Source organism: Phycodurus eques, chromosome 5, assembly GCF_024500275.1.
Source record: "Phycodurus eques isolate BA_2022a chromosome 5, UOR_Pequ_1.1, whole genome shotgun sequence".
NCBI classification, from domain to species: domain Eukaryota; kingdom Metazoa; phylum Chordata; class Actinopteri; order Syngnathiformes; family Syngnathidae; genus Phycodurus; species Phycodurus eques.
Genome location: NC_084529.1, coordinates 6,303,583 through 6,330,438, shown reverse-complemented (window position 1 = coordinate 6,330,438; position 26,856 = coordinate 6,303,583). Strand labels below are relative to the sequence as shown.

The 26,856-nt window shown below is 42.8% G+C and overlaps 1 protein-coding gene across 5 annotated transcripts in view; it reads right to left on the bottom strand.

Annotated features, from left to right (window-relative positions):
- The window catches only part of adat1 (adenosine deaminase tRNA specific 1), a 28,432-nt gene extending 7,733 nt beyond the window's left edge, over positions 1 to 20,699 (bottom strand). For 2 of the 5 annotated variants that reach the window (XM_061677295.1, XM_061677297.1), the window contains exons 1-7: positions 20,651 to 20,699; positions 20,416 to 20,560; positions 18,320 to 18,388; positions 15,094 to 15,148; positions 12,160 to 12,290; positions 11,002 to 11,662; positions 6,279 to 6,424 (exon numbers count right to left, since the gene is read on the bottom strand). In XM_061677295.1, the coding sequence (XP_061533279.1) occupies positions 6,279 to 6,424; positions 11,002 to 11,662; positions 12,160 to 12,290; positions 15,094 to 15,148; positions 18,320 to 18,388; positions 20,416 to 20,557 (1,204 nt within the window). In that variant the 5' untranslated portion in view covers positions 20,558 to 20,560; positions 20,651 to 20,699. Of the gene's footprint in view, positions 1 to 6,252; positions 6,425 to 11,001; positions 11,663 to 12,159; positions 12,291 to 15,093; positions 15,149 to 18,319; positions 18,389 to 20,415; positions 20,561 to 20,650 lie in introns of all 5 variants that reach the window. The other 3 variants (XM_061677298.1, XM_061677296.1, XM_061677299.1) reach the window with 3 other exon arrangements.
- Positions 20,700 to 26,856: the final 6,157 nt, after the last annotated feature.

Sequence of the window (26,856 nt, the reverse complement as noted above, 5' to 3'; positions counted from 1 at the left end):
ATAAAAAGCTAAATAAAACTATGGTATATACAGTACAAAAAGTATGAATTGAATGTGCAAATATCAAAGATCAGGTGATATGTGCAACATAGTCAAGGTCTGTGAACCAAGGAAAATATGACAAAACCCCAGTGGCTGGTCTGACCCTGAGTCTGTTGTGTGTGTGTGTGTTATTGTGTGTGAGTGTGTGTGGCGTCAGAGTTCAGGTGGGCAGAGGACAGAAGAGGTACAGGGGGCAGAGCGGGCAGAATAAAACTGTCTTTGAGTCTGCTAGTCCTGGCCTGCAGTCTCCTCCCTGATGGCAGCAGACTGAAGAGGCTGTGTGACGGATGGGTGGCATCCCCCGCGATGCGGAGGGCTTTGCGGGTGAGGCGGGTGCTGAAAATGTCCTGCAAGGAGGGAAGAGAGGTTCCGATGAACTTATCAGCTGCCCTCACTATGCGATGGAGAGTCTTGCGGCAGGATGCGGTGCAGGCTCCGTACCACACAGTGATGCAGTTGGTCAGGATGCTCTCTATGGTCCCGCTGCAGATGATGGGGGTCGGGGCTCTGGCTTTTATCATCTTGCGCAGAAAGTAGAGATGCTGGTGAGCTTTCTTGGCCAGTGATGAGGTGTTGCTGGTCCAGAAGAGGTCTTCGGTGATGTGCACTCCCAGGAACTTGGTGCTGCGCACTCTCTCCACTGCAGCACCGTTGATGTTCAGGGGAGCATGCTGGGAGTGCGCTCTCCTGAAGTCCACAACAATCTCCTTGTTTTTTTTTCACATTTAGGGAGAGATTGTTGTCCGTACACCACCCGGCAAGGGGGCTGACCTCACTCCTGTAGTCTGTCTCGTCCCCGTTGCTGATGAGACCCACCACAGTTGTGTCGTCTGCTTGATGAAGAGGTTGGAGCTGTATGTCGGTGTGCAGTCATAGGTTAGCAGGGTGAAGAGGAGGTGACTCAACACACAACCTTGAGGGGCCCCCGTGTTCAGAGTGATGGTGCTGGATGTGTTGCTGCTGACCTGTACTGCCTGCGGTCTCCCTGTCAGCAAGTCCAGCACCCAGTTGCACATTAAAGTGTTCAGCCCCAGCTGGTCCAATTTGTAGATCAGTTGTTGACGGATGATCGTACTGAATGCTGAGCTGAAGTCTATGAACAACAATCTGACATATGAGTCCTTAGAGTCCAGGTGTGTGAGGGCGGTGGAGACGGCATCATCGGTTGACCGGTTGGACCGATATGCAAACTGGAAGGGGTCCAAGGAGGGGGGAAGGGAGGACTTGATGTGGTGCATGACTAGCCGCTCGAAGCACTTCATCAGGATGGGAGTGCGCGCTACCAGACGGTAGTCATTGAGGCAGGAGGGAGACTACTTCTTCGGGACCGGGATGATGGTGGTGGCTTTGACGCACGTGGCGACAACACCCTGATTCAAGGAGGTGTTAAAGATGTCCGTGAAGACATCAGTGAGTTCAGCTGCACAGTCCCTCATAACACGACCAGGTATGTTATCTGGGTCCGGGGCTTTTCGTGTGTTGATCCTGTCGAGAGATCTTTTCACGCTGTCCTGGGTCAGTGTCAGCACATGGTCACCAGGTGTGGGTGGAGTCTCTGCTGTTGTGTGCCTTAAAGCGAGCAAAGAGGTAATTTTGCTCATTTAGCAGGGAGGTGGAGCTGTCGCAGGTCTGTGGTGAAGGTTTATAGTCCGTAATGGTCTGAATACCACGCCACAGACTCCTTGTGTCACTGAAGCGGTGGGCGATCTTGCTGGAGTACTCCCTCTTGGCCTCCCCGATGCCACGGGACAGATTGGCCTTGGTTGTCCTCAGGCCCTCCTCATCCCCAGATCTAAAAGCAGTGTTGCGGAACTTTAGTAATCTGTAGCCCTCCCCCTACAGCCATGGCTTCTGATTAGCACGGACAGTGATGGAGTGGTGGTGGTGGCATCATCCATGCACTTGCTGATGTAGGCAGTAACCGTCTCTGTGTACTCCTGAAGGTCTGTGATGGAGTTGTAGGTGACAGCCAGTTTGAACATGGTCCAGTCTGTGGTGCCGAAACAGTCCTGAAGTGTCTCAAGGGAACCTTTTGGCCACACTCGTACCGGTTTCCTAACTGGCTGGGACTCTTTAACCAGGGGTCTTTAAGCTCGCATAAGAGTGAGATGGTCTGCGGCGGGGGAGGGGAATATGATGGTTTAGCTCATTTAGCGCCTCACTCCTGTTATTGCTGGAGTTTGGAGGAATATAGACTCCAACAAGCAGTATGGCAGTGAATTTAGTGAATAAATTCAGCATCAGCCAGCAGTTGTACCTTGGTGGTCTTATTTGTGCAGTAGGGTTTGTTTGTCCTTGTTGAAATTGTCCCCCTTGTATGATGGGTCCCCTGTAGCGAGGTTCAGGTTCGCTTTGAGGTTGCTACTAACCCTAATCGATCGGCACGCAAAACATTTTTAAAGAAGAACTGAATGTCGTGGGGTGCAAATGTGTTTGTACACAATGCCATAATGTTGAGTGCATTTTCTTTTTTCTTTGTTAATAGATGCAAAACTAAACTTTTGGGCGCGTCAAACAACCTTCCTGTGCAACAAGAGCAGAGAGGGCAGGGTCGAGCGAGTGTGGGGAGAGGGAGAGAGAGAGAATTTAAAGGTACAGGCACACAAATGAAACCTCTGTTTGCATGTGTGAGACTTTTGGCTTGATTACATTTCATAAAACCAGTTAAAATCTTTACAGGAGTGATGCACTGAAATTTCGGTCAGAAACGCATTTATCAGTTTCGGACTGAAGGACGTTTGTCACCAAAATAACATTTATTGTTCCTAACTCATAGCTTTGCCACAGAAAGTATTGGCCCCCTTCTCAAATTCTTATATTTTTGCATAGTTTTCCCACTTTAATGTTTAAGATCATCAAACAAATATCAACAATAAATATAACCCAAGGGAACTTACAATGCAGTTTTTTAAATGATTTCATTTATTAAATAAATAAAAAAAACTATTCAGTTACCTGATCCTCTGTGAAAAAGTAATTACCCCCTCCCCTTTTTATTTATTTATATATGTCCCTGTTCGGCTGTTAGGTCACGCAGAATGGAAAATCTGTATCCCTTTTATGCAGGAACACTTTTACTGTGTCACAGTGGAGTTTTTAAGCTTCCGCTGTGGTTTCTTAGTATTATAATTGAGGTTTATTGAGAATCAGACTTGATCAGTCGAACAGAACAAAGTTTCAAGAAGGGAGAGAGAAACAAAGCACTAATTGTAAACAGGATGAGAGAAATAAATCATTACATTATCTACAACAATGACGGATGTGATGCGCACGTTCGCCTCCGCAGCTCAAAATCGTATTTATCCGTGTTAGCCGTAGCTAAAAAGGCCAATTTGAGCAAAGTTGATCTTTCTGGAAGCCGTATGTCTCATTACATCTGGAGTAAATGTAGTACAGCATTTCAGTAAAAAGAACATCATACCACCAGTCAAACATCATGGCGGTCTTCGCCCCTTCAGGACCTGGACAACTTGCTATAATTGATGGAACCATGAATTCTGTTCTTTAACAGAAAATCCTGAAGGAGAATGTTTAGCCATCTGTTTGTGACCTCAAGCTGAAGCGCATTTGGGTTCTTCTGCAGCAGGACACCAGCAAGTCAACTTCTGAATGGCTTAAAAAAAAATAAAAAATGGTTTTGGAGTGGCCTAGTCAAAGTCCAAACTTCAATCCGATTGAAATGCAGTGGCATCACCTTAAAAAGGCAGTTCATGCTCGAAAATCCTCAATTTGTGCTGTGACTTCAACCAATTCTGCAAGGAAGAGTGGGCCAAAATAGCTCCACAAAGTTAAATGACTCATTGCCAGTTGTTGCTGCTGAGGATGGCTAACCAGTTATTAGGTTTAGGGGGCCATTACGTTTTCCACACAGGGCCAGGTAACTTAGAAGTTTTTGTTTTTTCTTAATAAATACAATCACCATTTAAAAACAGCCTTTTAAATTCACTTGGGTTATATTTGTCTGATATTTACATTTGTTTGATGATTTTAAAGTGGGGAAACTATACAAAAATGTAAGAATTTGATAAGGGGGCCAAAACGTTTTCACGTACTGTACTGAAGAAGTATTTGCTATTAACAAGCAATGCCCATTGGGCTTTGCTATGTGGTTGAATTGACTGGAATGTAAGTATTTTACACACAGAAAAGGTTTGATAATGACATAGTCAGGTACTATAAACCAACCATTAAATAGGGCACACATTCAACTAGTTGTAACATATACACACAACAAAAATGAACGTCTTTATTACGACAATTTAATTTGCAGGTTGAAATGAATTGTCCTCTCCTTGAGCCGTCACCTTATCGTGGTGGAGGGGTTTGGGTGTCCCAATGATCCTAGGAGCTAAGTTGTCTGGGGCTTCACGCCCCTGGCAGGGTCACCCATGGCAAACAGGTCCTAGGTGAGGGACCAGACAAAGTACGGCTCAAAGACCCCTTATGATGACGAGAAAAAACGGACTCAGGTTTCCCTTGTCCGGACACGGGTCACCGGGGTCCCCTCTGGAGCCAGGCCTGGAGGTGGGGCTTGAAGGCGAGCGCCTGGTGGGCGGGCCTGCACCCATGGGGTCTGGGCAAGCACAGCCCGAAAGGGTAACGTGGGGTCCCCCTTCCCATGGGATCACCACCTGTGGGAGGGGCCATAGGGGTCGGGTGCAGTGTGAGCTGGGCGGTGGCGGAAGGCGGGGACCTTGGCGATCCGATCCCCGGCTACAAAAGCTGGCTCTAGGGACGTGGAATGTCACCTCTCTGGCAGGGAAGGAGCCCGAGCTGGTGTGTGAGGTTGAGAAGTTCCGACTAGATATAGTGGTGCTCGCCTCCACACACTGCTTGGGCTCTGGTACCAGTCCTCTCGAGAGGGGTTGGACTTCTCAAGGTTACAAAAAGATTTCTGCTGCACTTAAGGTTCCTAAGAGAACAGTGGCCTCCATAATGTTCCACCAGTCGGGGCTTTATGGCAGAGTGGCCCGACGGAAGCCTCTTCTCAGTGCAAGACAGATGAAAGTCGTGAGAAATAGGATTCTCTGGTCTGATGAGAACAAGATAAGGCCAAAAAGTTCTAACTCTAAGCGGTATGTGTGGAGAAAACCAGGCACTACTCATCACCTGTCCAATACAGTCCCAACAGTGAAGCATGGTGGTGGCAGCATTATGCTGTAGGGACAGGACAACTGGTTGCAATCGAAGGAAAGATAAATGCGGCGGCCATGTATAGGGATATCCTGGACGAAAACTCTCTCTAGAGTGCTCAGGACCTCAGACTGAGGCGAAGATTCACCTTCCTACAATGACCCTAAGCACACAGCTAAAATAACGAAGGAGTGGCTTCAGAACAACTATGTGACTGTTCTTGAATGGCCCAGCCAGAGCCCTGACTAAAACCCAATTGAGCATCTCCGGAGAGACCTGAAAATGGCTGCCCACCAACGTTCAGCATCCAACCTTACAGAACTGGAGAGGATCTGCAAGGAGGAATGGCAGGGGATCCCCAAATCCAGGTGTGAAAAACTTCTCCAAAAGACTCCTGGCTGTCTTAGCTCAAAAGGGTGCTTCTACCAAATACTGAGCAAAGGGTCTGAATACTTATGGCTGTGTGATATTTCAGTTTTTAATTTCAACAATTCTGTTTATTTCTGTCAATGTGGGTGCTGTGTGTACATTGAGGAAAAGAATGAACTTAAATGATTTTAGCAAATGGCTGCAATATAAAGTGAAAAATTTAAGGGGTTCTGAATACTTTTCGTACCCACTGTATAAAGGGATCCTGCGGCGTTTCCTTTGTTCAGTGCATAAGAAGAGGCAAGAGTTGTGGCAAGACAATTTGTGGGTGCTTAACCATGACGACCCGCCTACTCACAATGCCCTGACAATCTGACAGTTCCAGGCCGAGAAGAACATTGCCATGCTTAAGCAACCTTCCTTCTTATGCGACCTGAATCCACCTGTTTTTTTTTTTGTTTTTTGTTTTTTTAAATCTTTCCCATGCTCAAGGACGTCAGCAAGAAGTTTTTAAAATGTAGACAACATCAAGATGGCTGTGACGATGGCACTACGGAGGATTCCGGATGAATCCTTCCAGGCATGCATGAAGTCATAGTAGAGAAGGCTGGGAAAGTGTGTTCAACTTGAGTGGGATTACTTCAAAAACAAAAACCTTGTGGTTTGGATTTGAAATATCTTTTGCGACACCAGTCCTGCAACTCACACCTCATATGATTAGTTGACCACGCTACCTGCCCCACAGGGTGTAATGCATCCTTGTCCAGCTTTGTGTTGGAGCTCAGTCTGGGCCTGGCTGAAGGGGAACTCCAATTTGGACTGCAGAAAAATGGGTGCAGACACTGAGAAACCAGCAGGGAGATCTGATACATGGGAGCATCTGCATAGCAAAGGACAGACACAATATAAGAGTATAAGTTTTAAGAGAATAAAACACAAACTGCAGACATGCAATATTACTATCAATATTAGTCAACACAAACTCCAACTAACAGTGTTCTATAAATTATACAATGAAACCAGAATTATTTGTACAGTTGCAGAGCTCTTCAGATAATCTCGGTATTCAAACTGTATGATCTCAGTGTTGAAGTGGTTTGCTTTAGTTGACCAGTGGTCCAAAACAAAACAAAAAGCAAGACTAAAGGTTTGAATATAGTCAGAGTATGACCTAATTACAGACATCGAAAAATGTTTCTGTTAATGAAAGAAAAACCCACAGTGGTTACCAAAACTTGAATCTGACAAAAGTAATAATAAATACAAATTTAAATGAAAATTAACCAGTGAAAATCAGGCATTTGCTTTTGAATTGTTCAACATATAAATCATGCAACAGGCATGGACAAAAATTATGGTACCCTTAACTTAATATTTTGTTGCACAACCTTTTCAGGCAATCACTGCAAACAAACGATTTTGGTAACTTTCAATTAGACTTTTGCACCTTTCAGCAGGTATTTCGACCCACTGTTCAGATTCTCCAGATGGCATGTTTCTGCGACTTCCACAGATGTTCAGTAGAATTTAGATCAAGTCTCATAGAAGGCCACTTCCGATTAGTCCAATGTTTTGCTCTCAGCCATTCTTGGGTACTTTTTAGCTTTGTGTTTTGGGTCATTATCCTGTTGTAAGACCCATGACCTGGGACTTTGACCAACCTTTCTGACACTGGGCAGCACATTTCTTTCTATAATACCTTGATCGTTTTGAGATTTCATTGTACCCTGCACACATTCAAGACACCCTGTGCCAGATGCTGCAAAACAGCCCTAGAACATAACAGAGCCTCCTCCATGTTTCACAGAAGGGACGGTGTTCTTTTCTCGGTATGCTTCATTTTTTGTCTTTGAACATAAAGCTGATGGGCCTTGCCAAAAAGTTTCGGTTTTTTTCTCGTCTGTTCATAGGACATTCTCCCAGAAGCTTTGTGGCTTGTCAACATTGAGTTTAGCAAATTCCAGTCTAGCTTTTTTATGATTTATTTTCAATAGTGGTGTCCTCCTTGGTCGTCGACCATGAAGTCCACTTTGTCTTAAACAATGACGGTTGGTGCGATCTGACTGTGATGTACCTTGACCTTGGAGTTCACCTTTAATTTCTTTGGTGCTTGTTCTGGGCTCTTTTGTTACCATTATTATCATCCGGCTCTTCAATTTGGCATAAATTTTCCTCCTGCGGCCACACCCAGGGAGGTTGTTTATAGTCCTCTGGATCTTAATTTCTGAATCATATGAGCAACTGTAGTCACAGTAACATCAAGCTGCTTGGAGATGGTCTTATAACCTTTACCTTTAACATGCTTGCCTATAGTATTCTTTCTGATCTCCTGAGACAACTCTCTTCTTCGCTTCCTCTGGTCCATGTTTAGTGTGGTACACACCATGTCACCAAACAGCACAGTGATTACTTGGCACCCTTTAAATAGGCCGACTGACTGATTACAAATTTGAAGACACCTGTGACGCTAATTCGGACACAGCTTGTTTGAACATGCCCCGATGATCACATTATTTTCAATCTTTTCTAGGGGTACTATCATTTTTGTGCTTGTTTTTTAAAATAATTATGTTGAACCGCAATTCAAAAGCAAGGTCTGATTTTCATTGCTTAATTTTCAATAAACATTGTATTTATTACTTTTGTCAGATTCAAGTTATTTCAGTTAGTTTTTCTTTCATTATCTGAGGGGTACCAACAATTTTGTCCGCGAGTGTAACTGGCCTTGCATTCTGGGGTCTTGCTTATTAATAACTAGGGCTAGCACAAACTATTATTTTTACGATTAGTCCACTAATCAGACCATATATTTGTATATATACAGTCCTTCGAAAAGTATTATCACGGCAAGGTCAATTCCTTTGTTTTTGTTGTATACTGAAGACATTTGGGTTTCAGATCAAAAGATAAATATGACACAAAAGTTCATCTTGCAACAACAAGACAATGACCCAAAACACACTGCCAACACAACAAAGGACTTCATCAGGGGGCTTGATGCAGTTATTGCAAGAAAGGGTGATGCCACCAAATATAAAATGTTATTCACTTTGTTAATTTAATATTGTCTATTCCAATACTTTTGCTCACTTGAAAAGTGGGTGGCTTCAAACCAAAGGTGCTCGTTCCTGAGTTGTTTAACACATCTAGATGTAAATACCATGAAATGAAACCTAGAATTCTGAACTTTTGTCTCATATTTATCTTTTGATCTGGCAGCAATGACTCACATAAGGTTAATTGTCATCTTATTCTTAGCAGAAAAAGAAACCTTACAGAGTAATCTTAACTCATATATTTGGTAAATCACCAAATTGCTTGAGGATACAAAGAACATGTCCGGAGACCCACTGTTTAAAACACAAGCCACAGTCAGTTTTATGAAATAAATTCACAAATTTGAACCTGCACCTCTCGAAAGCATCGCCAACTGTCATTGAAATGCTTATATGTACAGTGCCGTGAAAAAGTATTGGCCCCCTTCTCAAATTATGTTTTTGCATAGTTCCCCCATTTTAATGTTTAAGATCATAAGACAACTATAACCCAAGGTAACTTAAAATGCTGCTTTTAAATGGTGATTTCATTTAAGAAAAATATAATTCAGTTACCTGGTCCTTTCTGAAAGTGTAATTACCCCCTTTTTAAATCATAATTTTTTGGTAATTGTCACTGATCACACCCAAGCCTGATGACCCCCAGACCTGTTCAATCCAAAAAACAAAAAAAATCACCTGAACAGAATCTGTCCCGACAAAATCAAGTCATACAAAAGATGCAACAAAAAGACACTATCCAAAGAAATTCCAAAACAGTCGAGAAATAAAGTAATTGACATCAGTCAGTCTGGAAAGGGTAACAAAAGCTTTAGGATTCCAACGAACCATAAGGAAGAGCCATTATCCTCGCATGGAGAAAACATGGAACAGTGGTGAACCTTCCCAGGAGTGGCCAGCCTACAAAGATTACCCCAAGAGAACAACAATGACTCATCCATTAGGCCACAAAGCAACTCAGGACAACTTCTCAAGAACCACAGGCCTCCCTTGCCTCAGTTAACGTCAGCTTTCGTGACACAAAAATAAGGACTTTTGGGCAAAAATGGACACCATAGCAGAGTTCCACAGCGAAAACCATTACTGACCAAAAGAAAACACAGGCTTGTCTTACTTCTGCAAAAAAACGTGAATGATTCCTAAGACTTTTGGGAGAATATTAAATGGACCGACGAAATTAAAGTTGACCCTTTTGGAAGGTGTGTGCCTCGTTACATCTGGCGTAAATGTAGTGCAAGATTTCAGAAAAAGAACATCCTACCAACAGTCAAACATGGTGGTGGTAGTGTAATGGTCTTTGACCGCTCTGCTCCTTCAGGACCTGGACAACTTTCTGTGATTGATGGAACCATGAATTCTATTCTTTAACAAAAAATCCTGAAGGAGAATGTTCAGCGATCAGTTTGTGACCTCAAGCTGAAGCGCACTTTGGTTCTGCAGCAGGATAATGATCCAAAACACACCAGCGAGTTAACTTCTGAATGGCTTAAAAAAACTAAATGAAGTTTTGGAGTGGCCTAGTCAAAGTCCAGACTTCAATCCAATTGAAATGCAGTGGCATGAACTTAAAAAGGCCATTCGTGCTCAAAAACCCTCCATTTTGCTGAATTCAAAAAATTCAGAAGGGAAGAGTGGGCAAAAATATCTTCACAGAAATTTGAAATACTCATTGCCAGTTGTAGAAAACACTTAATTTCAGTTGTTGCTGCTGAGGATGGCCCAACCAGTTATTAGGGAGGAATTACCATTTCCCCACAGGGCTAGAAAACAATTATTTTGCCTTAATAAATGAAATCACCATTTTAAGTTCAATTGGGTTATATTTATCTGATATTTACATTTGTTTGATGATCTCAAACATTAAAGTGGGGAAATTATGCAAAAATATAATAAATTTAGAAGGGGGCCAATACTTTTTCACACCACTGTAACTTGTCAGTGTATATCATAATAAAAATAATCGGCCGCTACTTTGTGGCTTTCATTCACTGCGGGGACTTTCTGGAACACAACCCGGAAACGGGGGTTTACTCTATACACTATATGGACACAAATTTGGATACCATGCCACAAGACCGACAGAACTAAAAATTGAAGAAAATATGAACGTTTTGCAGTTACAACGGCCCCCAGTCTCTGGAATACCATTTGTGAGGTCAGACAAAAATGCTGTATGAACAGCCCTAGCACACCATCAACCTTCTCGCTCATCCAAAAGAAACATCAGGATTTCTGCGCCAAATCAGTAAAAAAAAAATTCCACATCCAACTCATAAACATGCCGTTATGCTGAAAAAATAGAGTAGTCCATAAATGTATACATATGACTAAAGAAACTTAGGGTGACCCCCGATTAAAACATTACTTGATTAATTGGTATTTATCTTACGGTAAGCCTCACCTTGTGATCAAAGCTCTTTGCATGGCCTCGTGGCTAAAGGGGCACTTTCCTATCACCACAGTGCTAAAGTAGAGCGCCTTCTGTAGGTAATGTGACAGGAGTGCACCCTGAAAGCCCAGCACCGCCCACCGAGCCAGTTTATCACTGCATGAGAGAGACAGCGTTGGCTCTCCTCGACCAGGTTTGACACGAAGTAATCCTGTGCTATGGTACCCCATCCCCGGTTGAAGAGGATCTGCAAGGCCACCTGGTACAGACTTGGCTCCTGTTCTGAGAATATCACAGACCTGCGAGTTCAGCCTGGCACAGACAACAGGGCTAACGTTTGAAGGGACTCTGTTATTTATTATCAGCTCTGCTGAAGCATGTGAGACGGTCTGAAGATGTCTTTTGGCAGATGGTCCCTGTGATGGCTCATCATCACTTGTAGATGAGGATGAAGGCAAGGAAAAATGCTGTTTTGATTCTTGAATATTCTTTCGTTTTGTCTCTTCAGTGCCATTTTCTTCTAGAGAGGGCTGTTTGGAGTTTTGCCTTGGAATGTGTGCGTTAGCTTTTCTTTTTAGGCCTCCAGGTGTCCCTTGATCATTCTTCATAGATGTGACAGAAGTACACACTTGAAGCTGCCTGCTATTCATAGGGATTATAGAGGCGTCACCACCTAGTAAACAAGAGTTACATACAAGTCTGAGGAGCAGTTCTCTGTATTTAAAGGCTATTACAGTAAGCTGATTAGTTGTGACATGGATATATTTGGTTAGTAATGTTTGTCAGAAAAAAAATTACCTAAATATCTGTATAATTTTAAACTGCCCTTCATATTTGTTTTAAACAATGATGCCAATGTCTTTATTTTTGTTGTAGACTGAAAACATTTTGACAACAGATGAATGTGAGACTAAAGGTTCATATTTTCAAGGTATTTACATCTGGATCGCATATACAACATGGCATTTGTTAGTTGCATGTAGCACTGCTTAAAAACAAAAAAAATGAAATGGTGTTTGTTTTTGTTTTTTTTAGTAATCAAGCTAACACAAATGCATCTAAAATTCTATTTGTGTTGCACAACACTACAAAGTGTGGTAATTCCAAATACGTTCTGCATTAAAAATAAATTTAAGTCATTCAGATCTACACAGTCAAGCAGAAACTTACAGGGTGTATGACTGGTAAAAAACAGGAAGGAAATTCCTGGCTGAAGCCTCAATTTCCCCTGATGCACTCTCTGACAAAACACAGTGCTTCCCCTTCCGCTCACAGCGCTGTGCAACTCCTGTGTTAGATACCTACAAATACAAATAAAAATAAACATCTTATACTTTAAGAGACTTATACAACAACTTATTGTGCGTATGACACCTAAAAGGTTCCTAATCTTAATACACTTGTAGCGGAGACGCTCTGGCGGCGTAATGTGCCACAGTAACCCTGCTCCACAACTTGATAAACTGCATTCTCCCAAGCCGCCCCGCTGTGCAAGACGGCAACCAAAGGATGTCTGGTGTATATCAGCTGGACCCTAAACTAATTGACAGTTCCCCAAGAAACCTGGGCTTCCGGTCAACAAAGACCCCCGGTGGTGCGCAAGCCAAGATACCGACCAAAAGTTTGAAAACCCACTGGTCAGACTAATTTCAAAAGAAAAGTTCAAAGAACAACTTCCTCCTTTGAAATACAAGTGATGAAATGCATGCAAGGACGACTGGGACAATTGATGGGACTCAGGACCACTGGAACATTGCTGGAACGCGGACGACACCCGCTGACGGTTGAAAGTTAATGCAAACCTGTGGACTTGCATTTGAAGTTTCTTTAACTGAAGATAAATGTTTGTTTTGATATTTTACGAGCTCTGCAGAAATATTATAAATGTATGCCTTGGTATCTGTCTCATTGTGTCAGCTTTACAGGTCCAGCTCCGAGACTGAGAACTGTTCGTCTTGATTTGAAGACAAACTGTATGAAATGTTGTATTGAACAATAAGCAGTTGATTTGCCAAGAGTTTAGACAATCATTCTAGATGCTTGATCTATGAGTAAGAGTACAAAGTTGGGAGTATTTTATATTAACACATTTTTACACCTTTTTTATGGCTAAATGGTAAACCAAAATTCAAGTCAATGGGCGTGGTCTTCTCCAGTGTCTCCGTCCCTAAGACACGCCCCCTGGGTATTTAACCTTTGACTCCGGCTTTTCACGCGCTTGTGTCTTGCTTCTTGGCTCGTCCTGACTAAACTCGCAGCTGCTGCGGGGCTGGCATCGGCCAACCCCTTCCCTTTTCTTTGGTCGAACACGTGGTTCTGCCAACGCGAACCTGGAATGGAGACTTGGCTTCCCGGCCTACGTGGGTCACCGCTAGGTAATCAGAGCAACTGCTACTAAAAAAGTACCCGGTACGCTCCAAGCCAAGCGTGAACGATCAGAAGTTGCTAGCGGGTCCCTAAAAAGGCAGCAAGAGGAAGGGTCGTATTCTCCGACCGAAAACATGAAGAACAACTTCCATTTTTCTTCTCCCACCTTTTTGTTTTATTTTTGTGCATCTTCTTCGACCAAACCTGCTTAGTTTTCCTCCTGAGATGCGCGGAGAAAGACCATCTCCAAAGACCAGCTGATCTACGGTCGTGAGTGCACAACAATCGTTGCCAGAATGTATCAAATTTAGTGCCTAATAATTTTTTGGGGAATGCCAGCTTCACACAAATCCCAATTTTGCGCTCTCTTGCTATGACTCACTCATTTCTCGCTCACATTTTCATTTTTAGCCCAGCAACACATGATGCATTTCCTTTTTCGTACGCCTATTTCTCTCTCTTTTCTGTCGTTTGTTCTGTAGTTAAATCCCTCTGTATTGTTTCCCTGTAGATGGCCCTTTAGATATAATTAAATCTATAAAATTGCACTTCTTGTTGTGTTTTCAGTTAATCATCTAGCTGCTGTCTCATATAACTCCTATTTCATAAATGTAGCAGCCTTCTAGATTATGAGACTGATAGAGGTTTTTCATTCCTTTTCCCTAAATCTAAAAAAGAGGCGTGGTGCCCCTGTATGAGACAAAAATAGTTTGATTGTCACGTTAAACGGAAATCGAACCAAACCGGAAGTAACGCAGGCGCTCACTTCCGGCTAATCTCGTTTCCAAATTAATTACGTTTTTATCCAAAACCAATATACGCTACACACTATACTGCCAAAATTGTTCGCTCACCTGTCTTGACTCACATATGATTTTAAATGATATCCCATTCTAAAGCTATATGTTTTAATATGATGGTCTACCATTTGCAGCTGTAACAGCTTCAACTCTTGTTCAAAGGCTTTCAACAAGGTTTAAGAGTGAGTTCGTGGGAATTTTTGCCCATTCTTCCAGGAACATATTTGTGAGGTCACACAGTAATGTTGGACGAGAAAGCTTGGCTCACTGTCCACTCGAATTCAACACAAAGCTGTTTTGTCAGGTTGAGGGCAGGTCTCTGTCCAGGCCAGTCAAGTTCATCCATACCAAATTATCTCATCTTTATGGACTTTGCTTTGTGCACTGGTGAACAGGAAGGGGTAATCCCCAAATTGTTTGACTGTCTAAAATCTCTTGGTGTGCTGAAGCATTCAGAGTTCCTTTCACTGGAGCTCAGGGGCTAATATTTTAGACATTTCCAACTTTGGAGATGACACCTTCCTGTTACAACATGACTATGCATCAGTGCACAAGGTTCAAAAAGACACTGATGAGAGAGTTTGATGTCGATGATCTTGACCGGCTTGCACAATCCTGACCTCAACCCTATAGAACACTTATGGATGAATTAGAGCGGAGGACTGAGGCCGATCTTCTTATCCGTCAGTATGTAATCTTACAAATGTACTTCTGGAAAAATGGTAATAAATTCCCATAAACACACTCCTAAAACTTTGTGGAAAACCTTCCCAGAAGAGTTTAATATGTTATAAATGCAGAGGATGGACCAATGTCATATTAAACCCTATGGATGAAGACTGGGATGTCAAATTCATATCTGAGTCAAGGCATGGGAGCGAATACCTTTGGCAATATAGTTTATCTAAACCACACATTGTGTGTGTATAGCACCCACCTGATACACCCTCTTCTGGCAATGACTTCTGCATGGCTGTCATTGAGCACATCACCTAACCATAGAAGAAACAAGTGATTTAATTTCATTAAGATCATAAAGCAGGGGTGTCAAACTGGTTTTCATGACATGCCACATCTTAGGGAGTCATTTACAACTGGGAAACCCCATAAATTGAAAATCACTCGGGGAATTACGAAATGCCCAAGATCCCGGTTTTGGGATTGGGATTGGATTCAAGTCCGGGCTCTGTCTGGGTCACTCATGGACATTCTCAGGTTGCTCCTGAAGCCACTCCTTTGTTATCTTGGCTGTGTGCTTTGGGTCATTGTCATGTTGGAAGGTGAAACGATGCCTTAGTCTGAGTTCCAGAGCACTCTGGAGCGAGTTCTCTTGAAGAATTTCTCTAGTCCGCATAGAGGGTAAGATGACAGCTGCCAAATATAGTCACCCAGTTCCTGCAGCAGAAAAACAGCCCTACAGCATGATGCCAACACCACCATGCTTCACAGTAGGGATGGTGTTAGCCAGGTGATGAACAGTGCCTCTTCTTCTCCAGATACGACGCTTGCAATTCAGGCCAAAAAGTTCGTTATTGGTTTCATCAGACCAGAGAATTTTGTTTCTGCAGGTCTGAGAATCCTTAAGGTGCCTTTTAGTGAGAGGTGGCTTCCGTCTGGCCACTCGACCATAACGCCCTGACTGGTGGACTGCGTTAGCAATGGTTGACTGTGTGGATGGTTATCCTATCGCCGCAAGGAAACACTGGAGCGCCGCCTTAGTGACCATAGGGTTCTTGTTCACCTTTCTGACCAAGCCCCTTTTTCCCCGGTTACTCAGCTTGGTCGGACGGCCTGATCTAGGAAGGGTCCCAAACTTCTTCCATTTCAGAATAATTGAGACCACAGTGCTTTTCATATATATATTAAATATTATTTTATTACAAAAGTAAATTAACTATTTCTTTGGACCTGATCGACAAATGACCTGGCCGATCTGTCCATTTTAAAAATCCAATGTAGCCCTTGAGCACAAAAAAATTGCTCACCCCATGCAGCCTAATATGATGTAATTTTGGCTTCCAAAATTTGACATGGATAAGAAACATAATGCATATCCCATTTAATTTATTGTAGATTAATATAGACAGTTACATTTGGGTCTACAGACCATCCATCCATCGATTCATCCATCAATTTTGCAAACGGCTTATCCTCACTAAATCAATGACACAAATATGTAAATAAAATTGTCTCCACATTTACTCGTGCATCAATTGCTTCTCCTTCCTTCATGCCTGCAGTAGTGTTTTTTTTTTTTTAATTGAATATATTTTCATGAACGGCACTGTGAACGACTGATTAGCACATCTGCCTCACAGTTCTGTGGACCGGGATTCAAATCCCAGCCCTGCCTGTGTGGAGTTTGCTGGGAGAGTGTCCCTTGTTTGTTGGAAAGGAGGGCGGATAGGGACACCCGAAAAGGGAACGATAAGGGGGGCGGGGGACGCAGGGAGCAACCGCGGGTCATGAGAGGGGAGCCCCAAAGCCAAGCAGTTATCCAGCCCAGGGGGAAGGTGGCAATTTCTTAAAAGATGTCTTTTATTTAAATATGCAACGTGCATTTCTTTTAGTTGCGCGTTTAGTTGTACAGTAAACTACAACTAAGGTGTCATTCAATAGTTTAAAGCAAGCTCAGGGAGAGCAGAATAAGATACAGTGGGTACGGCAATATTCAGACCCCCTTAACATTTTCACTCTTTGTTATATTGCAGCCATTCGCTAAAATCTGAAAAATTGTTTCCCTCTTTAATGTACATACAGCACCCCATATTGACAGAAAAAAACAATTGTTGAAATTGTTGCAGATTTAATGAAAAAAAGTGAAATATCAAACAAGTAAGTATTCAAACTGTTTGCTCAGTATTTAGTAGAAGCACCCTTTTGTGCTAATCGAGCAATCAGTCTTTTGGGGAATGATGCAGCAAGTTTTTCACACCTGGATTTGGGGATCCCCTGCCATTCCTCCTGGCAGATCATTTCCAGTTCTGTCAGGTTGGATGGTGAACGTTTGTGGACAGCCATTTTCAGGTCCCTCCAGAGATTTTCAATTGGGTTTAAGTCAGGGCTCTGGCTGGACCATTCAAGAACTTGAGTTGTTCTGAAGCCACTATTATTTTAGCTGTCTGCTTAGGGTCATTGTCTTGTTGGAAGAGGAACCTTTGCCCCAGTCTGAGGTCCTGAGCATTCTGGAGAAGGTTTTCGTCCAGGATACCCCTGTACTTGGCCACATTCATCTTTCCTTTGATTGCAACCAGTCTCATCTGACCGGAGAATCTTATTTCTCACCATCTTGGAGCCTTCAGGTGTTTTTTAGCAAACTCCATCTGGGCTTTCTTGTGTCTTGCACCGAGGAGAGGCTTCCGTCGGGCCACTCTGCCATAAAGCCCTGACTGGTGGAGGGCTGCAGTGATGGTTGACTTTCTAGAACTTTCTCCCATCTCCCGACTGCATCTCTGGAGCTCAGCCACAGTGATCTTTGGGTTCTTCTTTACCTCTGTCACCAAGGCTCTTCTCCCCCAATTGCTCAGTTTGGCCGGACGGCAAGCTCTAGGAAGGCTTCTGGTCGTCCCAAACGTCTTCCATTTAAGGATTATGGAGGTCACTGTGCACTTAGGAACCTTAAGTGCAGCAGAATTTTTTTTTGTAACCTTGGCCAGATCTGTGCCTTGCCAAAATTCTGTCTCTGAGCACTTCAGGCAGTTGCTTTGACCTCATCATTCTCATTTGATTCTGACATGCAATGTGAGCTGTAAGGTCTTATATAGACAGGTGAGTGGCTTTTCTAATCAAGTCCAATCAGTATAATCAAACACAGCTGGACTACAATGAGGGTGTAGAACCATCTCAAGTATGCTCAGAAGAAATGGACAGCACCCGAGTTAATGAGTGTCACAGCAAAGTCTGTGTATACACATATATGTATACATATATCTAGATAGATATATACATATATATCTATATCATCTATATCATTGTTGGCGGTCGCTATTTTCCTGAGCCCCGACCGAAGTCAAGATTGTTGTGGACGATGTTTTATGCCGGCTACCCTTGCTGACACAAACCTCACCATTCTTGGAACCATCACTATAAATATTTACTGGATGTGCCCCTCGGGGCTGATTTAAGCAAATAAACAAACAATGAAATAAAACAAGCTCACACACCTTTGGGACTCATGGCAGTCTGTCCAATACACTTTGTCCCACTTCCAAGGGATACAACTTCTTTTTCAACTGAGAAATAAAGGTGATAGGTGATTAAATGAATAGTGGGTGTAAAATACCTGTAAATATACAAATGAGAAGATTTTTATTTTTTTAAAACAAATAAGATTATTTTTTTAACTAAGTAAAATTTATGGAGCCCCTAAAGGACATGGAATATTGTTTTAAGATTTGCTTGATCACAATAAGGGAAAAAGGTTCAAGCTATATAAATACTTTGACATTTATTTTGTGAAATGTTTGGACGAGGGAGGTCCAGATCGATGAATAAATGAATAAATAAAAGTAGCGAACGGCATGTTGATCATTGTAACGGAGCAAAGGTATCGATCCTTCTTCACCTAAATCCTCAAGTAAAAGAAAAGGTACGGTGCATTTAAAGTACTCTGACAAATACAGATTATGGAAAATGTTACTGGAGTAAATGTAAAGCGTTACTACCCACTTCTGCTAGAAGTGGAAATATTTCACCAAAAATGAGACCGGTACCACGTCCATCCTCAAATACAATAAAAGCACACGTGAAATAGAAATGGTGAAACAGAGAAATGCTTAAAGGTCAGAGGAAGATGTTAAAAAATTTCTTGGTAACTCAAGAACCCCTATACAAACAACATCTGCCATTTCGAAGTGATTATTTATTAGATATGCAGCAGTTAAATCAATAAATATGATTCAGAATGCGCTTTCTGCTTTTTCTAGCGCCTTCCGGTCTTCGTATCTATCCGGCACTGTGACGTAACACTAGCCAAACAGCCAGTTACTACACTACTGCAAGGAGTGTATGCAGTTTAAAGTGAGGAGTAGTGCGATAATCTGGGACAATGTTGATTGTGCAAATGTTGCAGACACTCCTCAATCAGTGTGCAAATGGGGCAGATGCTACTCTGGCATGAGTGGCCAGTATTGGTCAACAACAGATATGCAAATAGTGCAGCGTGGCGAGACTACTACAGTGAGTGCACGGGTAATGTATAATTGGCCCCACAGAAATGTGACAACAAAGTCAAGACAAAACAAATTGCAAGCATGTTGCAATGGAATTGTAGGTTAACTGTTAAGAAGTTGATGGCAAGAGGGAAGAAGCTGTTGGAATGTCTGCTAGTTCTAGATTGCATTGATCTGTAGCGCCTACATGAGGGAAGGAGCCGGTGACCGGGATGTGTAGGGTCCAAGAAAATTTCGCACGCTCTTGTCTTAGTTCTGGCAGCGTGCAAGTCCTCAAGGGTGGGTAGGGGGGTACCGACAATCCTTTCAGCAGTTTTGATTGTCCGTGGCAGTCAGAGTTTGTAGCCGACTCGCTGATGCCAAGTTCAGTTCGTTGCTCCTATACGTCGAAATCCTCCTCCTCCTCATATTCCAACTCGTTGCTCGCTATTGCGTATAGAGTGGAGCGGCCTGTGCAACTGCAACATCACTTCTGGTAGCCCTTGCGTTGGATAGAGTAACCACATCCCGGTGTCTTGAGCTTCAGGTCTGTTCGGGGAGGGCTCAATACGTGCAATAAAAACCAAATTTTTAGCTAAACTATAGTTGAAAACTTGCTGGAATTTACATGCATGTATTACATAACATAAAGAATGCAAATATTAATTTTAACTGACCCGATAACATCTTTGTCATCTGACCTTTAAGGTTTGTGAACAATATTTGAGAGAAATATGCCTTTTGTGAAAATAGAAAAAAAAAAAAAAAAGTTCAATCTTTGAGGTTATCTCATGAAAAATGGGGGCAAAACCAAAAGTGTTGCCTTCATGTTTTTGTAATATGCAAAAAACTGTGCCAAACAAATCATGTGAGTGACTCATGTGGTCACCCTAAAAGGACAAGCCGCAACTTGCAACAACAACACATGTAAAAATATAGAATATAGTTTGGACAACACTGTTCAGGGCTCCGTAGAAATCATTCAATGGTTGATATGTCCTTCCTTCATTGAAGCATACTTGCAATTCCATTCCTGCATTTTCCCTGTCCAAATCTAAAAAAATATATATATTTTTTTTAAAGATATGGAAGAAAGTAGACACACCAACCTCTCCCCGACTTTGCACATCGGGTGATTTTCACCACCGCGGCTAACGGGGTCCACTCTCTGCCCGGCTCGGGCTTTCCTCGCCGTGGGAGCTCGTTGAAACGCTCATAGCACAATTGTGCAATTTCATCAGCAGTCACCATGGTCTGTGAGTCGAGTTTCACGTTAAATTATAGTCGGGTTTGGGTGAAACTTTTATATGAAAATACGTTTGAAAAATTTATTTTATGCCTTACTTTCACTTGATTGTTGAGCAGCCACCGTTCACATTCAGGAAATAAAGAAACTGCTTCCGGTTCAGGTGAAGTTTAACATTTCACAATAAAAGAGACAAAAGATTTAGGACCAACCAACAGTGACTGATTATTCCACTAAATTCCACGAAAAAATAAAGAACAAAAAGTATTGCAGACTGTTGAAGGAGGCTTTTCTCCGCCAGTCCTTCGCGTGTTCGTTGAATTTCGGATGGTGAGAATGTTGGTCAGAATCAGAGACTGGAAATGAACTTCTTTAAGATCTTTATTGCAGAATATTCTGGGCACAAATGTACTACAGGCAAAGGCTGCAGCTTCTCAAATATGCTGAAATGTGCGCTTTTTCAGCGTTCAGTGCGAGATTATATACAGTGTTCAGGCCGGTGTTAAAAATTGAGCAGGGCGGATCCAAGGCCGCAGCAATATCTCTTCTTGGCACAAACATCCAGTTATGCAGCCGTTTTTGGGTGCGCCCTGCTGACATGTAGTTTCACAGTTGCGCGATTATCAGAACATTTTGCTACTGAGGTTAGGTTGCACAGCATAACAGTGCACAAATAAGTCTATATATGATCATGGCATCAGTATATCGCGTGTGAGGGCCTTCAATCCCCCTTTCGGACTCTTTCGAGTCCGACACCAGGATATATTAAAATAGTATGTAAGAGAATGTACGATTACAAAAATATGCCCGCGGGGTCATCGAGCATCTCAGGGGTTTCCCCTGAAGAAAGAAGTGGCATCATCTGGGCAGGGTTATTAACATCTCTTTTTTCGATAGCTGCTGTAATGAGTCGCTGGCTAAGAGAGCGCAAGCAAGGAATGCAACAACATCCACATGTTGTGAGAAGAGCAGCAAACACAGCAATTGAAATTAAAATAGAAGATACGGAGCATACGCCTCCTTTTTCTGCCAGGAGCATATCTAAAGCTACGCGATTTTGGAAAGCCATCAGAGAGGTGGCGGCCAGTTGACCATGTACCGCTTCAAATCCGCTTTGTGTCCAATTACCTAAGCGTTGCACATTGTAATGTATGTAATTAATTCTATCTGTGTTTTTATTTATAGTACACCACCAACAAATTGTGGATTCAAATCCTGCGGCTACCTGATCTGCGAGTTTATATTCATCAGGGACCCCTCATGGTACGCCAATCGCATCAATGTATGTGGGGTCCCCCTGATCTTGCCATGTGCTAGTAGATCGTTTGGCTCTTTGTAAGTGGGATACGTTTTGTGGTCCTAAGTTTTGAATAGTCTGCAACAACACATGAACCGTGGTTGTAAAGACCTTTACTGGCAGGAGGAGAGAAATCAGTGCACAGTAACCGGCTTGGTTCAAAGGGAGTTTGTCGAATATCCGGTCATCACCGCATCATCACCAGATGTCACCCCTGGATTGTGGCCGAAATGATGATCCTACAAAGATGAGTGACTGACATTGTTGTGTGTGGTTTAACCTTCCCAACTGGCCATTGTTTCCTGTAATGTTAATACAGGTGAAGTTGCATTTTGCTACTTGTTTTGAAAACAGAGGTTTATCTTTTTACCATCTTACCAACGGGTGTATTTTGTCCCATTTGGAACGGTTTCGTGAGGGTAGTGTTTTATTCATCAATTCCATAACACATTGTGTGTCAACTCCTGGTGGCAAGGACCACCAGGAGTAAAGGACGAGGTCCCATGCAAACCACGCAATTATCTTTGGTAGTCTTTGCCGCTTCCTCAGTTAATAATAGCCAATTGTTGCTGTTTCCTGTTACACCTGTGGTAACTCGAAACCAACCGTCCACGCTATTTATGGGTACAGTGATGGCCGTCACCTTGATAGTTCGTGTATAATTATTTAATATGGGCTGATCTAGTTGTCCCATAGTAGTGTTTTCACATATGACAACGGGAAAATAAGGGTCTGGTCCTGATGACCAGGCCCAGAGTAAAAAAAACCCAGCATGAAACATTAAAAATGGTTGCATTTGGTGGACGCAACATACCATCGGGGAGAGCAAAGGTCAGTTTACGTAGTTCCCCTTGTTTGATAAGGGTGACTTTGTCTTTGAAAAAGGCAGCTTCTTTGCTCTTTCCCGATGGCCAATAGTTACCTTGTTGAGTGGTTATTAAAGAATCCCATCTTAAATCTAGCACGTTTTCTGTCATATACCACCAACAACCTGTCCAGCCCTCCCCTGTTATCTGAACGGTGTTTCTGAAGCCTTTTAGAGATCTAATTGGTATTTCAACGGCGGTAGAGGTGTTTGGTGGCACTGTTAAAGTTATTGAATGGTTGTACGTCCATTCTAAAATCCAGGGAGTAAACTGGGATATAGGTACAGTTGGGTGACCCGAATTGAGTTTTCGCTTACTTCTCTGTATTGTTGTTAGGTTTGAGGGCGCACCAAGAGGCATCCAAAGATACCAAACAGGCAAGAGAGTTAATACAATAAAAAGGGTTGTGATGTAACAACACATTTAAACATGTTCCCACTTGCGGGCCATTGTTGGGTGGTATTTTTTCAGGATTGTTGTTAGAGAGCGCTGTCAGCTTCTTCAGGACCTGGGGTTAGACTACCAAGGTTAAGTCACCGGGATTATTCTGCCCGTGTACCGTGATCTCAACCTTTGATGAGTGATGTCGTCACTGGGATGGGATCTGGTCTGGCGTTGACGTGCAGTCAGTACTTGCGGCAATGATGATCTGTCGGGACGGGGTCTTTGCTGGTCGTGTAGAGGTGAGGTGGTACCACGTCTCCCCCTTTCCTTGTAGGCGGACAGCAGACGATGTTCTCTCCGTCACTTTATGAGGACCTGTCCACCTGGGTTCAGACCACTTTCTTTTGATTACTTTCAACCATAGAAATTCACTTTCATGCATTACCAAAGGAGCATCGGGTTGTTTTGCAATTAGTTGTGAAAAAGCAAGCGTTAGTTGTTTGAGAAACATCTGTTGTCTCCAGTGGAGCTGTTGGAGCCGGAAACGGTCTGTTAGTATGACATTCAAATGGAGTCCAGCCTTTGGCTGAATTTAGTGACATTCGTACATTCATCAAAGCCAAAGGAAGGGCTTGTAGCCAATTGAGATTTGAAGTAGCTAAAGCTTTGGCCAATTTTTACTTAATGTTCCGATTCATTCTTTCTACTTGTCCTTGGGATTGTGGGTGATATACTGAACCAAATGTGTGTTTCAGTCCCAGGGCTTTTTCTACTTCCTGCAAATGTTTGTTTTTAAAATGGGTCCCATTATCAGACCTTATTTTACTTGGGAAGCCATGAGATGGAATATAATGGTTAATCAAATATTTAACCACTATGTTTGCCGTTTCTGTTTTGCAGGGATAGGCTTCAGGCCAACCGGAGAAGGAATCCACTATCACTAGTAGATACCTGTAACCGGACACACTTTTAATCATGTCTGTAAAATCCATCGAAACCACCTGCCCAGGTGCCGTCACGTCCGGATCGTGAGTTCCCTGGGGTGGTTTCGTAGTAGGCATGCTGTTACATCTGCTACAGACACTGCAATCCTGTAGTTCATTTTTAACAATTGCTCTCATGAAAGGATGCCACCAGGTGTGGAGTCATCTCAGTGTTTCTTCCACACCTACATGGCATGCTCCATGAGCTTCGCTTATCAACAGTTTTAATTGCTTCTGAGGTGGTATACATTTTCCTCCTTTTCTCCAAATACCTTTCTCATCTCTCTCACCCCCTTTTGACTTCCACATACTCCTTTCTTCGGGACTTCCTTGTTCCTGCCATATTTTAACTGTCTCTTCTGTTACTTCCTGTCTGTCTTTTAATTCTGTTTCACTTACAACCAGTTGTAAGGTGGGAAGATAACCAGCCGCTGCTTTCGCCGCTTTATCCGCTGCGTCATTTCCTGCTGATACAAAATCATCCTTTTTAGTGTCCTTTACATTTTAAGACTGCCACTGCTTTGGGCAACATTAATGCTTCTTTCAATTTTAATATTTCTTGATGATGTTTTATGGGGACTCCCGTTGCGGTCATGAAGTAATTTCTTTGCCATTCGGCCATGGCTGTATGTACTACTACATGAGCATATGCCGAGTCAGTGTAAATGTTGGTCGTTTTGTCTTGGGCCAGCTGGAGAGCGGCTGTTACTGCCATTATCTCTGCTCTTTGGGCAGATTGTTGCCCTTTGAGTTTTTCCGCTTCTATTGTTACAAATCCTGTGTCAGTTAGTTTTGTTACAGCAAACCCTGACTGGAGCCCTTGTTCTCCTTTAAAACAGCATCCGTCCGTGAATAGTGTTAAGTCAGGATTTTGCAAGGGCATGTCATATAGATCTTCCCTAAGTGTGTTATCTGTTATGATTCGTTGGGTACAGCAATGAGGCTGTCCTTCAAGAAGCCCTTCAGCCATGTTAATGCCCTCGTGTGTAAAAAGGATATGTGGCTGTGTGAGTATTACCTACATTTTCCTTTGTCTTCCTCCTGCCATGGTTAAAACATGGCTTGTCACGTATTGTACTGTACTGTGAGAAGTGCGTACTGTCAATGGATGATGTAAGATGATGTGCGATGTTTTTTGAATGAGTCGAGCTAACGCAGAGGCAAACGCCGCGCATACTGGATGTCGCTTTTCGTATTTTTCAAGTGGCGTAGAGGCATATAGACAAATTTGTCTTTCTCCTGATTCCCCCGTCTGATAAAGAGCAGCAGATACACTGCTGGTCTTTTCAGAAACATCCAGGAAAAACATTCTGTTGTAGTCAGGAATAGCCAATGCGGCAGCTGAGGACAAGTGCTGTTTGAGGTTTACAAAAGAGTTTTCCGCTTCAGTGGTCCAAGTGAGGATATGTGACAAATTTCTCATTCCTTCAATGTTAACCATTTGGCGAAGAGGATGTGTAAGTTCTGCAAAGTCCGGGACATGATGGGGTGAGTAGTTGCACAGTCCTAAGAAGGCGAGCATTTGTTTGACATTGACAGGTTTCGGATGGTGTAAGATGTCATCTTTGTGTGAGGGAGACATCCCTGTGCCTTTGCATGAAATAAGGCGTCCCAAAAAGGAAACTTGTGGCCTTGCAATTTGTAGTTTGCTTTTGGAGCACTTAAGTCCTACTGATGCTAGATGAGACAAGAGTTGCTGGGTGGCTTGAAGACATGAGGACTCGGAAGGGGCGGCCAACAATTTGTCATCTACATATTGTATTAAGAGCACGCCTTCCGGAAGTTGAAGTGGTGATAAAAGTTGTCTGAGATGATCATTGAACTGTTCTGGTGACCGAACAAAGCCTTGTGGAAGTCGGTTGTAAGAATAGTAATCATTATTCCAAGTAAATGCAAAGTATTGCTTCATAGATGGGTCAAGAGGAATGCAGAAAAATGCATTAGCCAGATCAATGCAAGTAAAATGGGTGTGAGACGGAGAGAGCTGAGACAGGGCTGAGTGCGGATTGGGTACTGGAAGTGTTGGTGTCAAGACCGCTGCATTTATTGCCCTAAGGTCATGTACCATTCGGAATTTTCCAGTATTTTTCTTTTCAACTGGTAGAATGGGTGTTTTATACTCTGACTCACGTATTTTGCACAATACTCCTGCTTTTAGCAAGCCTTCAATGGTTTCTGTAATGCCAATTCGACCTGCTTCCTTCATTGGATACTGTGGTATCCAAATAGGATCAGGCTTCATTTTGAATTTCACCGGCTGTACTTGACACAATCCCAAGTCTGTTGGGTCTGTAGACCACAGATGTAGAGGCAAAGATTGTACCATAGGATTGGCGAATTCACTGTCAGTTGTTTCTCGTCCATGATGTCTGTCCAACAAGCAGTGCTCCAGGGTTGATGTTGGTGTATACGGTGCTGACTGTATCCAGTATGCATCGAATATAGCAATGTGTCGTGAAAAGTTGGCTGCCAATCAATAGCCTGTGTGCAGCTTAGGATGAACGGACCCAAATCCTTTGCAGTATGCTGTGGTGATACTATCAGGGACACATGAGGATGACATGGTGGCGCAGTGGGATCTGATGGATGGGTCATCATATACCATTTTTGTTGTTCAGGTGTTAGTGAAATTGAAAAAGGCACAACTGGTTTTCCCACGAACAGGTCACCCATTTGTAGTTCCCAGATGTTGCCTTCTACATTTTGGAAAGCCTCGCTGTACACCTCATCTCCCGTCCTGTCATAGTACAGAGTGCAATGCATACAATCAGAAA